This window comes from Chiloscyllium plagiosum, unplaced genomic scaffold (assembly GCF_037043375.1).
Source record: "Chiloscyllium plagiosum isolate Xiang-an unplaced genomic scaffold, Cpla_swu_hap1 HiC_scaffold_5, whole genome shotgun sequence".
Lineage (NCBI taxonomy): Eukaryota > Metazoa > Chordata > Chondrichthyes > Orectolobiformes > Hemiscylliidae > Chiloscyllium > Chiloscyllium plagiosum.
This window is the reverse complement of record NW_028270143.1, coordinates 116,040,145-116,058,163: the sequence shown is the minus strand read 5'-3', so window position 1 is coordinate 116,058,163 and position 18,019 is coordinate 116,040,145. Positions and strand designations below refer to the sequence as shown.

Below are 18,019 nucleotides of genomic sequence, written 5' to 3'. Positions count from 1 at the left end.
GGACGGGGGGGGAGAGGGACAGGGGGGGAGAGAGAGAGAGGCAGAGAGAGAGAGAGGCAGAGAGAGAGAGAGGCAGAGAGAGAGAGAGGCAGAGAGAGAGAGAGGCAGAGAGAGAGAGAGGCAGAGAGAGAGAGAGGCAGAGAGAGAGAGGCAGAGAGAGAGAGGCAGAGAGAGAGAGAGGCAGAGAGAGAGAGAGGCAGAGAGAGAGGCAGAGAGAGAGAGAGGCAGAGAGAGAGAGAGGCAGAGAGAGAGAGAGGCAGAGAGAGAGAGAGATGCAGAGAGAGAGAGAGGCAGAGAGAGAGAGAGGCAGAGAGAGAGAGAGGCAGAGAGAGAGAGAGGCAGAGAGAGAGAGAGGCAGAGAGAGAGAGAGGCAGAGAGAGAGAGAGGCAGAGAGAGAGAGAGGCAGAGAGAGAGAGAGAGAGAGAGGCAGAGAGAGAGAGAGAGGCCGGGGGGGGGCCGGGCGGAGGGCCGGGGGGGGGGGGGCGCCGGGCGGAGGGCCGGGCGGGGGCCGGGGGGGCGGGGGGGGGGGGGCGGGCGGAGGGCGAGGCCGGGCGGTGGGCGAGGGGGGGGGGGGCCCGGGCGGGGGCGAAGAGAGGAGGGCGGGGGGGGGGGGCCGGGCGGGGGGGCGAAGAGAGGAGGGCGGGGGGGCGAAGAGAGGAGGGGGGGGGGGTGAAGAGAGGGGGGGGGGGGTGGAGAGGGAGACCGCATGCATTTTACTGGAGAAGTCATTCCTGTTCTCCTAGTGAACAAAACATCAAAAGGGAATTTGATGGATGCATTATGGTGGTTAGGTCACTGGGCAAGTAATTCAAAGGCAAATGAACTGAGAAAATGGGTTGCATTTCTACAATTAGTAGTAGGTGAAATTTGAATTGAATTAATAAACTGGAATATAAAGCCTCTAGTCTCAGAATTGGTGGCTATGACAACTGATATTAATTGTTATGCTGTCTAAAAGGAAATGTAACCATCCTTCATAATCGTCTTGCATATACCTGAACCCAGACTTACAGCAATGTGGTTGACTCTTACAACAGATGCTGGCTTTGCAAAACATCCCCATACTCCATGAAAGGCATTTTAAAAATCATACGGGGTCTTGACAGAGTAGATGGGGGAAAAAGATCCCCTTGGTAGAAGAATTGAGAATGTGAGAACTCAGATTTAAAGCAAAAGGTCAAAATAAGCAATGACAACAGAACAAAAATGTTTCTTTCACTCAATGAGTGATGAGGCCAGGAAATAAGGCAGCCTGGAGGCTCCCTGCCTCCATTCCTGATGAAGGGCTTTTGCCCAAAACATCGATTTTCCTGCTCCTCGGATGCTGCCTGATCTGAACAAAGAAACTTTACAGCCCAGGAACAGGCCCTTCGCCCCTCCAAGCCTGAGCCAATCCAAATGTACTGTCTAAACCTGTCGCCCAATTCCTAAGCATCTGTATCCCTCTGCTCCCCACCTACTCATACATTTATGCAGACGCACCTTAAATGAACCTACCGTGCCTGCCTCTACGACCTCTGCTGGCAACGTGTTCCAAACGCCCACCACCCTCTGTGTGAAGTACTTGCCGCGTGTATCCCACTTAGACTTTCCACCTCTCACTTTGAAAGCGAAACCTCTCGTTATTGAATCCTTCACCCTGGGAAAAAGCTGGTCTCTATCCACCCTGTCTATACCCTTCATGATTTTATAAACCTCAGTCAGGTCCCCCTCCAAATCTCCTTTGTTCTAATGAAAATAAACCTAACCTACTTAACCTTTCTTCATAGCTAGCACCTTCCATAAATGGCAACATCCTCATAAACCTTCTCTGCAACCTCTCCAAAGCGTCCACATCCTTTTGGTAATGTGGCGACCAGAACTGTACACAGTATTCTAAATGCAGCCGAACCAAAGTCTTGTACAATGTTAACATGACTGGCCAGCTCTTATACTCAATACCCCGTCCGATGAAGGCAAGCATACTTCATGTCTTCTTGATCACTCTATCCACCTGTGCAGCAACCTTCAGGGTACAATGGACCTGTACTCCCAGATCTCTCTGCCCATCAACTTTTCCCTTGGCTCTTCCATTCATTGTATAATTCGCCCTAGAATTAGTCTTGCCTAAATGCATCATCTCACATTTGTCTGGATTGAACTCTATCTGCTACTTTTCCGCCCAACTGTCCAGTCTATCTATATCCTCCTGTATTCTCTGACAGTCCCTCATGCTTTCTGCTACTCCACCAATCCGTGTCATCTGCAAACTTGCTGATCATACCAACACTGCCCTCTTCCAGATCATTTATGTATATTACAAACAACAGTGGCCCCAACACTGATTCCTGCGGAACACCACTGGTCACCTTTCTCCATTGAGAAACTCCCTTCAACTACTACTGTCTCCTGCTGCTCAACCAGTTCTTTATCCACCTAGCTAGAACACTCTGCACACCATGTGACTTCACTTTCTCCATTAGTCTACCGTGGGGAACCTTATCGAATGCCTTACTAATGTCCATGTATATGGCATCAACAGCCCTTTCTTCATCCAGCAACTTGGTCACTTCCTCAAAGAACTCTATTAAGTTGGTAAGGCACGGATCTCCCCTGCACAAAACCATGTTGCCTATCACTGATAAGCCCATTCTTTTCTAAATATAAATAGATCCTATCCCTCAGTACATTCTCCAGCAACTTTCCCACCACCGATGTCAGGCTCACTGGTCTGTAGTTACCCGAAATATCCCTACTACCCTTCTTGTACAGGGGGACAAGATGAGCAACCCTCCAGTCTTCCGGCACTTCACCTGTATTTAAGGATGCCACAAAGATATCTGTCAGGGCCCCAGATATTTCCTCTCCCGCCTCCCTCAGCAACCTGGGATAGATCCCATCCGGTCCTGGGGATTTGTCCACCTTAATAACCTCTAGCCTACCCAATACATCTTCCTTACTTATGTCAACGTGATCCAGACTAATCAAACTTCTATCTCTCATCTCAAGATTCATCATGTTCCTCTCCTCAGTGAACACTGATGCAAACTAATCATTCAGAATCTCACTCATTCTCTCAGGTTCCACACACTGCCTTCCTTCATTATCCTTTGGTGGACCAATCCTTTCTCTAGTTACCCACATGCTTCTTACATAAGAATAAAATGCTTTGGGATTCTCCTTAATTCTGCTCACTAAAGCTATTTCATGACCCCTTTTAGTCTGCTTGATTCCTCGTTTAAGACTTGCCCTACTCTTCCAATATTCTTCCAGGGCCCGTTCTGTTCTTAGCTGCCTAGACCTTATGTATGCTTCCCTTTTCCTCTTGGCTAGTCGTACAATTTCTCCTGTCATCCACGGTCCACGAATCTTGCCCTTCCAATCCTTTGCCTTCAACGGGACATGCCTATCCTGCACTATTTTTGAAACTCTCCCACATCTCAAACGTGCACTTCCCTCCAAATAGCTGTGTCCAATCCACATTTCCGAGCTCCTACCTAATTTTGATATAATTGGCCTTGGCCCAGTTTAGTATTGTGTTGTGCTTTTCCAACACCACTCTAATCCAAAGGCCAGGAAATAAGCTTGCTGACAATGGGTGGAGGCAGATTTAATCAAGGCATACAAGCAGGAACTGGATGAATGTAAAGAATAAAAGGAAAAGACAGGCATCTCTCGATGAATTGCTCCTTTCGAAAACTAGCACAAACACAATGGGCTAAACAGTCTCTTCTGGGGCTGTAACAATTATGAGTAGCTGAAAATTGTTACAGATTTCACTCAAGATCATCACGTTCAAATTGCACCTCCTTGAATACACAGCAAAATATTAATTCAAAACAGTAACATTTCTGGTGGATTGTACGATTCGATTAGATGATTCCCTACAGTGTGGAAACAAGCCCTTCAGCCTAACCAGTCCACACCGACCCTCCAAAGAGGGACCCACCAAGACCCATTTCCTTCTGACTAATGCATCTAACCAAAGGCAATTTAGCATGACTTGCATATCTTTGGACTGTGGGAAGAAACCGGAGCACCCGGAGGAAACCCACGCAGACACGGGGAGAATGTGCAAACTCCACACAGAGAGTCGCCTGAGGCTGGAATTGAACCTGGAATTGTACATTTGACTTGCATGTTAAATTAAAGCAATCCTAATGGTTTCAAAAAAAGCTAAAGAATTGCTATAAAATAGCCAAATATATGTTGAGATAAGAGGCTGTCAATGCATCCCTAATCCAGAGATACACAGTGGAACATCCTTCACAGCAGAAGTGGGGAACTGGTAAAGCTGCATCATTGTTTTCCTACAGTGTACCCACAGTGATTACAATTAAGTAGTACAATTCCTCTGAAGTACTTTGGGATGCCCACTGCTGGTGAAAGGTCCTTTATAAAACGTTCATTGTTCACAATTCATGCTACCATTATTTAAAATCATGAACTTTAACACTTCTGCTTCTACATGCAGATAGCTAATCCAAACCAATCCATTTCTAAATACTCCCGTTACTCAATATTAGTCATCAGGAGGTGGAGCAGTCGACGTTTTGGGTATAACCCTTCTTGCAGACTGATGCATTCCAAGGTCCAGGAATAAGTGGTAAGGGACATACTTTGTCAGTGTTCTGATCAGATCTTTCCTTGGGCTATCTGTTAAAGTCAGTCATTGCAGATGACATTTGTTGTGACAAATGTGATATTACGTATTTTGGTCAGCGGAATTGAAATGCAACTTTTTATCTAAATGGAGAGAAATTTCTTGCAGAGTGATATGGGTGTCCTTGTGTATGAACTGCAGAAAACTAATATGGAAGGCAAATGGAAGTTTGGCCTTTATTGCTAAAGGAGTAGGGCATGAAAGTAGGGAAATGTGCAAGGCGTTAGGGAGACCACACCGGAGTATTGTGTACAATTTTGGTTTCTTTACTTGAGGAGAGATAAAGTTGTTTTGGAGGCAGTTCAGAGGAAGTTAACTGGTTTGATTCCAGATATAAAGGGTTTGCCTTAAGAAGCAAGGTTTATACTCCCTGGATTTAGAAGGGGAGGAGATCTAATCGAGGTATATAAGATGGTGTCAGGGATTGACAATGTCGACCTGGAGAGGATGCTTTTGATTGGGTTGGGATATCTGGTCGGCATGGACGGGTTGGACTGAAGGGTCTGTTTCCATGCTGTACATCTCTATGACTCTATTATTGCACAACAATAAACAGAATGACAAGGTCAGTAAAGTAATCAATACTTAAATCAAATACTAACTGGATGGTTAAAAAAAAAAGCAAGGGAAAAGACAATGGAACCAGAAAGAATCAAATGAAAATGATATTAGCAATAGGCAATCTTCAATGAAACTGTTAAGTTTAACTACCAAGCTGGAGAAATCTTCTCACCTCTTGCACATCTGACAATGCACCACATCTTTCTGGGAATCTTGATAACACATCTTGTCGCAGTGTGGACAAGACATGCTGTGGTCTTGTTGCTGGTAACAGTTAGCACAAAGTGAACAATTGTGGTGCCAATGAGTGCTGGTCCGTGCTCCACAGTCAACACACACCCTGCAATTCTGAGGTAAAAAAGGAGACAGTTCAATCATTACATTTGACAGATGTAACAAAATTAAAGAAACAATTAATGTAAGCCAATTAGAGATACAACCTGACAAGGCGGTTTACAAATAATGAAATAAAATGAGATATTGGAAATTTAAGACATACAGTAAATTTAAGAAATACATCAAGCAGTCAGCATCTGTAAATGAAAATAAATCAAGTCCTTTACTGTACAGATGTTGGATAATTGGTTATTTTAATTCCATTTTTTGCTATTGCTTAAGGAGATTGGTGTAGCCTCAGGAATTATCCAAGTTGATATATTTCCAAAGCATTTGGCTTCAAGATATTTGATGAATGCTCATGTGCATAGACAGCAAACTGTGGTATGCAGCTTGTTGTCCAGTGCCATTAATTCAGAAATAAAATTTGTAGATCAACCATTTTGTGAATTCTGAAGAGTGTTTGCGATTGCTTTGTAGCTACATTTGGGAAGGCAGTAAACTAACTGATGAATATCAAGATAGGCAAGTCAGTGTTCTGAACTGGGCTACACTGAGGTCAGTGCAAGAAATGGTCACGAAAGCGGTTAGAATTGACTTAGGGACCATTATTGGATGAGGGTCCAAACGAAGTCTGGACAATAATGAGAATTAAGACAATGAGAAATGAGAAAACATTGTTCAAATTGTCCATCACAATCAATCTTTTAGTTCACAATTTTGAAAATAGAAGTAATTTTTTTGTCTTATTTCAGTCTGCTTAACAAGTTTGCATTCGTCTACAGAGCAGTGAGATCAATAATGCTAAGTAGCAATAAACAGTATTTGCTAAGTCACAGTGTGCAGTATTTGTAGGTTTGATACACACTAAAACATTTAACGTAGTTTCAGTTTTGATTTTGTTTTGGAGGAAGGAGGCAAAAAAAGGTACAAAACAGTGGTGAAAAGTGACAAGAAAAAAAACATTCCATATATGAAACCCAATGCCAGCATCAAATTAGAATTGAAGTAAACCTTCTGGTTCCATTGTATCCAACCTCAGAATGGCATTGCACCAACCAAACCCACCCTCAAAGCCCACCTTGCCAGAACTTTCTACTTTCCGCTTTAATCATGCTTAGAGAAACCTGACCCAGACTGACATTTAGTGCCAAATCATCACGTTACAAGCAATTCTGTGATGTAGACTTGCATTCAAGTCAATTTGTCAACTAGGTAAAAGTTTTACTTGTACAGCATGCTTCAGATCTACTGTGCTGACAGGAGGCACATTTCAGAGGGCTTTAGGGGGAACTGCAGGCACAAACTCACATTGCTTCTGGGGACAAGGCTCCCTGGTGTGATGCTGCATTGATAGGTGCTCCTGAGTTTACAGCATATGCCAAAAACTATTACTGAAGCACTGTACCTGAAAATTGGAGGAAAAAATAACTGACAGAGACACGAGCAGGAGACATGAAAGGAAGGCCATTGTCAGACTAAATATATACCTACAGTATGCATTTTAAGCACTTCTGAAGAGTTCAATACAAAATCAAAATTATAAAGATTAACTTTATTCATTCAATGATCTAAGCAAATTCTTCAATTTGCATTTCAATGCTGCTGTTCGTCTTTTTAACTTGCAATCTTTTATGCAACTCTTATATGAAGCAAAGACATTTTGAAAGCTGGAAATTTATTAGGTGCTTGTTAGAATGAAATAAAACTAATAATGTATGCATATCAGTACTTTTAATAATTTGCAGAGTATTGGTAGTGTGGCTGTCAATCAGCAATCCCCATGCTGAGCTGCCAAACTTAGCTAGATCATTACTAGATACAACCATCTGTTTGCCCAAAGGATGCAAGAGTATAGTTGGAGAAATACACCTTTAAGAGCATTTTGCAAAACTTGTAACTGCATCATAACACTACAAACAAAAAGTTATTTTTCTTCTGTAAAAGACAGAACCAAGAATGAAAGCAGAGGTATCACAGGATAATAGAAATTGAGAACCTGAGACAAAGCAGGAAGAGCTGGTTTGGGTTATTAAAAGATAACCCAAAGATTGGACTGACAGGTAGCAAAGCTTCCATCACTTTAGGTCAAGAAAATAAACAAACTCGATTAGCAGACTAGATGTGTTTTCTAATATTCTCTGTAACAAAGAGAGAGCCCAGAAGGCTTGATGCCTGCCTGATACCATGGATCGAAACACAATAGAGTAAAGGGGCGAATGTAGTCATCGTGGTCCAAGTAAGTACAAACAATATAGGCATGACAGGAAAAGGTCTGCAGTTATTTTGCGGAGGCTGGCACCAAATTAAGAAGCAAAAACACAAAAGTAACTTAAAGCAATTGCAAATTAGCATAGGGTAAATAAGGTTGGGAAATGTATGTGTGGCCTAAAGATTGGCACAATAGAAGTGGGTCCTGGCTTTTAGGGCACTGTACCTGTACAGAGAAAGAAAGCACTGTACTTTTGGGATGAACTACACCTGAACTGTGCTAGGGTTTGTGTTCTACTGAGTTGCACAAGTAGGGAAGTAAACAGTGCTTTGATTTTTATTGAGGGCAAGAGATCAAGTTTGGCAAGATGCTGTAAATCAATGTGTAGATGCAAGGAAGACAGAAAAGTATAATAGGGACATTAAAAACAGACCAAAACAAGAAGGGACAGAGTATACAATTATGCGAGTAAATCAATTAATAAGGTTAAAGGTTATTAAAGGACAAATCTGAAGGTTCTTATCTCAATATGAACATAGCATTCAGAGGGAAAAAAAATAACACTAGTAGAATTAAGTAAGTCTGATCTGATAGCCATTGGAAAGACAAATTTTGGAATAATGAATATTGAGGACACAACATTGAAGAACAGGATGTTGGAAAAGAGTCATTCTGTTAACTAAAGATATGTACAATATACAGGGATAAACTAAATCAGGAAACTGGGCTGTAGAAACAATTCGGGTGGATTTGAGAAATAATAAAGTCAATAAGTCATTTATGGAAATGGTGTACAGGCACCCTAACAACCACAACATGGGAGACAGAGCATTAAATAAGTTGGGAAAAGTACACCGTTAATCATACAGGATTTTAACCTATAGAGAAGGCTAGTTTTTAAAAAAAAAAAATCACACTGGCAAAGGTAGTCTAGACTTGCTCATGGGAGGTTTCCACAATAATTTTGTGGAACAGTATCTTCAAAGCCAACCAGAAAACAGGCTATACTAAGACTGGCATTGTGCAACAAGACAGGATCAAATTAACAACAACATAATAAAGGCACTTCTAGGTAGCAGCAACCAGAATATGATTGAATTTTATATTCAGCTTGCAAGAGAAAAGAGTGGTGTCCAAGACTAGCGTTTTGAACTTTAAAGGGTGTGAGAGCAGGGTCAGCTAAACCAAATATGCAAATTAGGTCAAGGGATAAATCAATAGAGATGTGGCGGCAGATATTTATGGGAACACTTTGGTACACACTGAATACATACACCCCAACAAGAAAGAAAACTTTCAAGATGAGGAGGTATTTTGCATTGGTTTTTACCAAACAGGATACAAGTAACATACCAAGAAAGTGTTTAAATCAGGAAATGGAAGGGAACTCAAGAAAATTACAATTACCAGGGAAGTACTAATGAGCAAATTGTTTGAACGCAGATGAAAAGGTCACATGATCCTGCTGGACTTCATCCCAGGATCTTAAAGAGAAGTACCTAATGAGATAGTTGAGCAGTTGGTTTTAATTTTCCAAAACACCACAGATTTAGGGCAGGTTCCATTACATTGGAATGTCATGAATGTAACTCCTTTATGTAAGAAAGGAAACAGAAAGGATAGCTTAACATCTATGAGAAAACATTGAAGCTGTTAAACACACTATGGCAGGACACTCAGAAAAGTTCAAGGTAACCAAACAGTGTCAACCTGATTTTGTGAAATGGACGACATGTTTAACTAGGTTATTTGGGTTCTTTGACCAAGCAATGATCAGTGCATAAAAGGGAACCTGTTGATGTGCTACACTGAGATTTCCAAAAGATATTTTATAAGATGCCATAATCAAACATTAGACGGGTACTAAAAACTCAGTGTAGGGATTAAGACATCAATTTGGATAGCTAACAAAAATCAAAGTATGCAAGTTGTGTCATTTTTTAGATTGACAAGATGTATGGCGGTGTGCCATACGGGTCACAACTACTGCCTTAATGGAGTAAAATTTACATTAATGACTTGGTTTAAGAAAGTACGTTACAAAGAGGGCATAACAGAGGTTACAATGGTACACAGAGGTTTAATCAAATGGACACTTGTAAATTAATTAGTCTAATTGACTATTAATTCAGAATGCGAGATAATGCCTGGGGACCTGCACCATGGCAGATGGTGGAATTTGAATTCAATACAGATCTAGAATTAAAAATCTAATGATGATCATTGTCAATTGTTGGAAAAATCCATCAGGTTCACTAATGTCCTTCAGGGAAGGAAACTGCCATCCTTACCCTAATCTGGTCGACATGTGACCCACAGAAATGCGGTTGACTCCCAACTGCCTTCTGGGAAATTAGGGATGGGCAATAACCAGCAACACCCTCATCATCTGAATGAATAAAAGCAATGGCCTGGATAGCTGAAGTAGGATTATTTTCCCTATTTGCCTGTCTGTGAATGTGTAAGAGGAGTTTATAAGGGGTTTAGAGTTCTAGTTAGCAGCATTATATGCCAGTGCTTTACATCTGTTTACCTTTAGCTATTGTCAAATTATTTAAAATAAACAATAATTATTCATTATTAATAATATTAGAAACCTGGTCCGTGTTTTCTATCAACCTTGATCTTCAAGTCAGGTACATTGGGGTGCTGTGCATATCTTCAAAAAAAGTTTCACATTTGGTACAACTCTGGAAACAGCGGAGCTAGATTTATGTTATGCTACCCCAGAGGGTTGTACAGAGATACAGTTGAGATGTTGGAACTGTAATCCTTAGAGAAAGATTTCAAAGAAGTTTTCAAAATAATAAGCAGTCTCAACAGAGCATATAAGACAGGAGCAGTCACAACAATCTTCACCCAAGAGTTTCTAGTGGATGATCCATCTCAGTCTCTACCAGTGGTTCCAAGCTGCCAGTCTTCAGCCAATTTGATTCACTCCACATGATATCAGGAAACAGTTGGAGGTAACGCATACTGCAAAGGCAATTTGCCCTGACAATGTTCCACTAATAGTGCTGAAGACTTGTGCTTGAGCTTTCCACACCCTTAGCCAAGCTGTTCGTACAGTTTCAACACTGACATCTACCTGACAATATAGAAACTGCCCAAGGTATAACCTGTACACAAAAGGAGAAAAAAATCTAATCTGACGAATTACTGCCCCATTGTCAGTAAAGTGACAGAAGATGTCCTCAATAGTGCGATCAAACAGCATCTGCTCACTGACATCAAGTTAGGGTTCTACGAGGGCCACTCAGCTTCCTACCTCAATACAGCCTTGGTTCAAACATGGACAAAAGAGTTGAATTCCAGAGGCAAGAGAGAGTGACAGCCCTTGCCATCATCATAGTACCATACTGATTGAAGCAGGAGAAAGCCATTTGGCTCATTGAGCCTGCTCGGCCAATCGTTTTGGCTGATCTATCCATCGTCTCAGCTCCTCCTAGCTGCATTATCCCCATAACCGTTAATTCCCTTACCAAGCAAAAACCCACCCAACTGTGTCTTAAATATATTTAATGAAGCTGCTTCTACTGCTTCCTTGGACATAAAATTCCATAGATTCACTACTCTCTGGGAAAAGCATCTCTGGCCTAATTCTACTCCCCCTAACCTTGACGCCATGTCCTATAGTCCTAGTCTTACCCACCAATAGAAACAACTTGCCTGCCTCTATCTGATCTATCCCTTTCATAATTTTATATGCTTCTCTAAGATCCCCTCTTTCTCTTCTAAATTCGAAATGAGTACAGTCCCAGGCAGCTTAACCTCTCCTCATAGGGTAACCCCCTCATCTCTGGAATCAACCTGTTGAACCTCCTCTGCACCACCTCCAAAGCCAGTATATCCTTCCTCAAGCAAGGAGACCAGAACTGCTCACGATAGTCCAGGCACAACCTCACCAACACCTTGTACAATTGTAGCAGAACCTCCCAGCTCTCAAATCCAATCCCGCTAGCAATGAACGCCAATACTCCGTTTGCCTTCCTGATTACCTATTGCGTCTGCAAATCAACTCTGAGTTATTCATGTACGAGCACTCCTAAGTCCCTCTGCACAACAGCATGCTGCAATCTTTCATCATTGAAACAATACTCTATTATTTTTACTTCCAAAGTGGATAGCCTCACATTTACTAACATTGTACTCTATCTGCCAGACCCTTGCCCACTCACTAAACCTTCCTGAGTCCATGCTGCATCTGCATGATGCAAACCTTTCCATCCAGATGTCTCAATATTTCTTCCTTAATGATAGCTTAACATCTGTAGTTGAGGCTAACGGGCCTATGGTTACTTGCCTTTTGCCTACACCCTTTTTTAAACAGCAGCATGACATTCACTGTCTTCCAGACCATTGGAACCTACCTGGAGTCCAGTGAATTTTGGTATATTACCACTAACGTATCTACTACAACTTCTGTCATGTCTTTCAGCACCATGGGATGCATGCCAACAGACTCCTCTACCTTTAAACCCTCAAGTTTGTTTAACACTACCTCTTTAGTGATAACAACTGAATTGATGTCCTCACTTCCCATCATATCCTTAATATTATCCTATGTCATTGGTATTGATGTGTATCATGACTTCTGACTGCTCACCATCCCCCCTTTAAGAATGGTGCAGACTCGATTCAAGACTTCCCTGACCCTGATACCCAGGAGACAATATATCACCTGGGAGTCTCATTCTCGTCTACAGAATCATCTGTCTGTTCCCCTAACCAATGAAGCCCTTATCGCTATCGTTCGTCTCTTCTCTCCACTTCCATTCTGAGTCACAGGGCTAGACACAGTCCCAGAGACCTGGCCGCTGCAGCTTTCCCCCCTTCCCCCAACGAGGCTGCATTTTACCATGTGCGGCATTCAAGGAGCCCTAGGGAAATTGGAATCAATGTATATCAGCGGGCAAACCATTCGCTGGTTGGAGTCACACCTGGCACACAGAAAGATGGTTGTGGTTTTAGGAGGTGAGTCATCTTAACTCCAGAACATCTCTGCAGGAGTTCCTCAGGGTAGTGTCTTAGGCACAATCATCTTCAGCTACTTCATCAATTACCCTCCCTCCATCATAAGGTTGGAAGTGGAGACGTTTGCCAATGACTGCACAATTTTCTGCACTATTCGCAGCTCCTCAGATACTAAAGCAGTCTATGCTCAAAGGCAACAAAATCTGAACAAATGGCAAGTAATATTCGCGCTAATAAATTTCAGTGATTATCTCCAATAAGAGACAATCTAACAACCTTCCATTGACATTCAACAGTATTATCCTCACTGAATCCCCACACCAATATTCTTGGGATGACAACTGACCAGAAGTGAAACTGGTCTTGCTATGCAAATACAGTGGCTACAAGAGCATGTCAAAGGCTAGGAGTCCTGAGGAAAGTGTGCAGAGGACTGCGAAAGTTTGCAAAGGAACATAAATAGTTTAAGTGAGTGGGAAAAGGTCTGGCAGCTGGGAGTACAAATGTTAAATGTGCTATTCCATTTTGGTAGGAATAACATTAAAAAGGAATATTATTTGAATGGTAACAAATTGCAGCATGCTGTTGTGCAGAGGGATCGAGGTGCCCTTATCCATGAATCACAGAAGGTTGGTTTGCAGATGCAGGAAGTAATTAAGAAGGCAATGGAATTTTGACATTCATTGCTAAAAAGATTTGAGTTTAAAAGCAGGGAGGTTATGTTGCAGCTGTACAGGGTGCTGGTGAGGCCACAGCTGAAGTACTGCATGCAGTTTTGGTCTCCCTACTTGAGAAAGGATGTACTGGCACGAGAGGGGGTGCAGAGGAGTTCCACTAGGTTGATTCTGGAATTGAGGGGGTTGATTTATGAGGAAAGATCGAGTAGACTGGGATTATATTCATTGGAATTTAGAAGATCGAGGCAGGAATCTTACTGAAGCACAAAATTATGAAGGGAATAGATAGGATAGAAGGAGAGAGGATGTTTCCACTGTTGGATGAAACTAAAACAAGAGAGCATTGCCTCAAAATTAGGGGGAGCACATTTAGGACTGAATTGAGAAGGAACTTCTTCACCCAGCGGGTTGTGAATCTGTGGAATTCCCTGCCCAGTGAAGTAGCTGAGGCTTCCTCATGGAATGTTTTAAAGCTAAGATAGATAACTTTTAAAAATAAATTAAAGGTTATGGTGAGAGGGTAGATAAGTGGAGCTGAGGTCATGAAAAGATCAGTGATGATCTTATTGAATGGTGTAGCAGGCTCGAAGGGGCGGATGATCTACTCCTGCTCCTGGTTCTTATGTTCCAAGTAACATCGCCTGACTCCCCAAAGTCTGTCTACAAGGCATAAATAAGGAGTGTGATGGAATACTCCCTATTTTCCTGGATTAATGCAGCTCCAATAAACACTCATGAAGCTCAACACCATCCGGGACAAAGCAGCCCGGAATAGCACTACATCCACAAGCATCCACACCCTCCACCACCGATGCTCAGTAGCAACAGTATGTGCTACCTACAAAATGCACTGCAGAAACTCACCAAATATTCTCAGATAGCACCTTCCAAATCCATGACCACTTCCAATTATAAGGACAAGGGCAGCAAATACATGGGAACACCACCATCTGCAAGTTCCCCTCCAAGCCACTCACCATCCTGACTTGGAAATATGTTGCCATTCCTTCACTGTCATTGGGTCAAAATCCTAACTTTCCTCCTTAAGGGCATTGTAGGTCTACCTAAGACATGGCCTGCAGCAGTTCATGAAGACAGCTCATCACCACCTTCTCAAGGGAAACGAGCGACAGACATTAAATACTGGTCCAGCCAGTGATGCCTATGTTCCACTAGTAAATTAAAAAAAAAGAAATAATAAGCAGAAAAGGCAACAGAATGGCATTAAATCATAATGGTCATTCAATGAGCCAGTGAAAACACATTAAGATGAATGGTCTCCATCTGTATCATAACAATTCTATGAATTGTCTTCAATGCTTTGCTCCTTGTTCACTGCCTCTCCAGAATAACCATGGAACACTTCACAGAAGACACTATCAATTTAAATTATTAGTGCGGACAAAAATATCATTACTCTTGACTTCAATACTGAGAAACAAATACAGATAGTTCCTCCATAACGCAACAATTGCATTCTTGTGCAACTCTGTGTTATAAAACATTCCTGCTTTAGAAACAGCATTTGAAGTGTTGGTGATGTAATCACATTATAGCCAACATACATTTTAAAAGTTTGTGCTTTAGAAGCACAGTGTCCCCAATTCGTCAATTGCGTTAACGAAGCACGTGTTATACCATTCTGACATGTAGTCAATTGAATTTGAGAATTTGACGGTATATAGTGCTCAAGGAAGACTGGCTCTGAATCACCATCTAACTTTCAAACTTGCAAAGCAATCATTCCCAACTGCTTGTGCTGTGGCAAATAATGCTCAAGCAGATTTAGCACTGAGCAATAGGTTAAGTCCATAACAGACCCCAAACAGTTAAGAGCATGTTCAGCCAGCAGGAAATGTATCAAAGTCAAACATGAACCAAAAATAGAAGGGACAAGCTTTAGTGTTGAAAACTTGAGCCCCAAGCCCCAAACAGCAGTCTTCCAGGTCGAACTGTTTTTGTTCCAACAGGTAGAGGACAATTTTCTGGACAAGTGAAAATATATTTCGTTACTTTTGAAAAATAATTACACCGTGAGGTGGTACAGTGGCTCAGTGGTTAGCACTACTGCCGAACAGCGCCAGGGACCCGGGTTAGATTCCAGCCTCGGACGACCGTCTGTATGGAGTTTGCAGATTCTCCCCATGCCTGCATGGAGGGGCGGTGTGGACATGAAGGGCCTGTTTCCACACTGTAGGGATTCGCTGATTTTATACATAATGGTTTTAGCTGGGATATCAGAGGTGGCCGAGGGGAAGAGATTGGTGGCCAAAATATTGATGGCAAACAAATATTGCACCAAATTTCTACACAATTTTCTGCTCGCTCTCCTTTACTAAATTTAGTCGAGTACATTCATGAAGAATCTTAAAATAAAATCTATCCAGTCATTCAATTTTCTATTGATACAGATTTTTAACAGAGTGAAAGATCTCTACAGACATAATGATAAACAGCTGAAACAAATACCAGATGCAAATGCTGCATTGTGAGAAACAGGCCTATTCTACTGCAGAAGTAGGGAAGCCCAGTTAGAGAATGGCCGGCCAATTTCCCAGTTGTAATTAGTGCCTGGCCTTTCCAGCCTTCACTCAGAATAGATTTCTGTATGTGCAAGTTTTCCTGACAGGCATCCTCAAGAGTCCAAATTCACAGAAAAGAGTCTGCAGCAGGGGAAGCTCAAAGGAGCACTTGCATTCTCTAGTCCTGAAGTACACAAAATAATTCATAAGTCTCTTTTAACAACTTAACATAGACCACAAAACCATACGCTTTGGAGCAGAATTAGGCCATTCAGCCCACCGAGTCCACTCTGCTATTCATTCATGACTGATATCTTTCTCAAATTCATTGTCCTGCCTTCTCCCTGTAACCTTTAGTCCCCTTATTAATGAAGAACCTATCTTGCTGTCTTAAGTACAATCAAAAACTTGGCCTCCTTCAATAACAATGAGCTCTACAGTTTAACCACCCTCTGGCTGAAGAAATTCCTAATTTCAATACTAAAACTTCAACCCTTCGTTCGGAGGCTGTGCCCTTGTGAGTGTGTCTCTCTCCTACTAGTGGAAACATCTTCTCCTCATCCACTCTATCCAGGCCTCTTAATATTCTAAGTTTGAATTAAATAAGCCCTCATCCTTCAAAACTCCAAGTACAGACCCAGAGTCGTCAACTGCTCCTCATATGAGAAGCCCTTCATCCCTGGAGTCATTCTTGTAAACCTCTGAATGCTGTCCAAAGCCAGCACATCATTCCTTTGATACAGGCCCAAAACCACTCTCAATATTCCAAATTTGGTCTGGCCAGAACCTTATATAGTCTCAGCATGACATCTCTGTTATTGTATTCTAGCCCTCTTGAAATGAATGCCAAGATTGCACTTGCCTTCCTAACCACCACCTGAACTTGAAGAGGATCCTGAACTAGGTCTCCCAAGTCCATTATGCTTCAGATTTCTGAAGCCATTGCCCATTTAGAAAATAGCTTAAGTCTTTTTACAAATTTATTAAAGAAAAAAGGGTAACTAGGGAGAGAATAGGGCCCCTCAAAGATCAGCAAGGCGGCCTTCACGTGGAGCCGCAGAAAATGGGGTAGATACTAAATGAGTATTTTGCTTCAGTATTTACTGTAGAAAAGGACATGGAAGATATAGAATGTAGGGAAATAGATGGTGACATCTTGAAAAATGTCCATATTACAGAGGAGCAAGTGCTGGATGTCTTGAAACGCATAAAGATGGACAGATTCCCAGGACATGATCAGGTGTACCTGAGAACTCAGAGGCTAGGGAAGTGATTGCTGGGCCTCTTACTGAAATATTTGTATCATTGATAGTCACAGGCGAGGTGCTGGAAGACTGGAGGTTGGCTAACATGATGCCACTGCATAAGAAAGGTGGTCAGGGAACGATAGACCAATGAGCCTGACGTCAGTGGTGGGCAAATTGTTGGAGAGAATCCTGGGGGACGGATTTACATGTATTTGGAAAGGCAAGGACAGATTAGAGATAGTCAACATGGCTGTGTGTGTGGGAAGTCATGACTCTCAAACTTGATTGAGTTTTTTGTGGAAGTAACAGAGGATTGATGAGGGCAGAGCGGTAGATGTGATCTACTTGGACTTCAATAAGACGCTCGGCAAGGTTTCCCATGGGAGACTGGTTAGCAAGGTTAGATCTCACGGAATAAAGGGAGAACTAGCCATTTGGATACAGAACTGTCTCAAAGATAGACGACAGAGGGTGGTGGTGGAGGATTGTTTTTCAGACTGGAGGCTTGTGACCATTGGAGTGCCACAAGGATTGGTGCTGGGTCCACTGCTTTTCGTCATTATATATAAATGATTTGGATGTGAGCATAAGAGGTACAGTTAGTAAGTTTGCAGATGACACCAAAATTGAAGGTGTAATGAACAGTAAAAAAGATTACAACGGGATTTTGACCAGATGGGTCAGTGGGCTAAGTGGCAGATGGAGTTTAATTCAGATAAATGCGAGGTGCTGCATTTTGGGAAAGAAAATCTTAGCAGGACTTATACACTTAATGTAACGTCCTGGGAAGTGTTGCTGAACAAAGAGACCTTGGAGTGCACGTTCATAGCTCCTTGAAAGTCGAGTCG

At 42.1% G+C, this 18,019-nt stretch overlaps 1 protein-coding gene across 1 annotated transcript in view; it reads right to left on the bottom strand.

Moving 5' to 3' along the window:
• The window catches only part of kmt2ca (lysine (K)-specific methyltransferase 2Ca), a 403,624-nt gene that overhangs the window by 115,942 nt on the left and 269,663 nt on the right, over positions 1-18,019 (bottom strand). Inside the window, exons 11-12 of the mRNA XM_087987768.1 lie at positions 5,376-5,551; positions 718-739 (exon numbers count right to left, since the gene is read on the bottom strand). Coding sequence (XP_087843894.1) covers positions 718-739; positions 5,376-5,551 — 198 coding nt within the window. The remainder of the gene's footprint in view (positions 1-717; positions 740-5,375; positions 5,552-18,019) is intronic.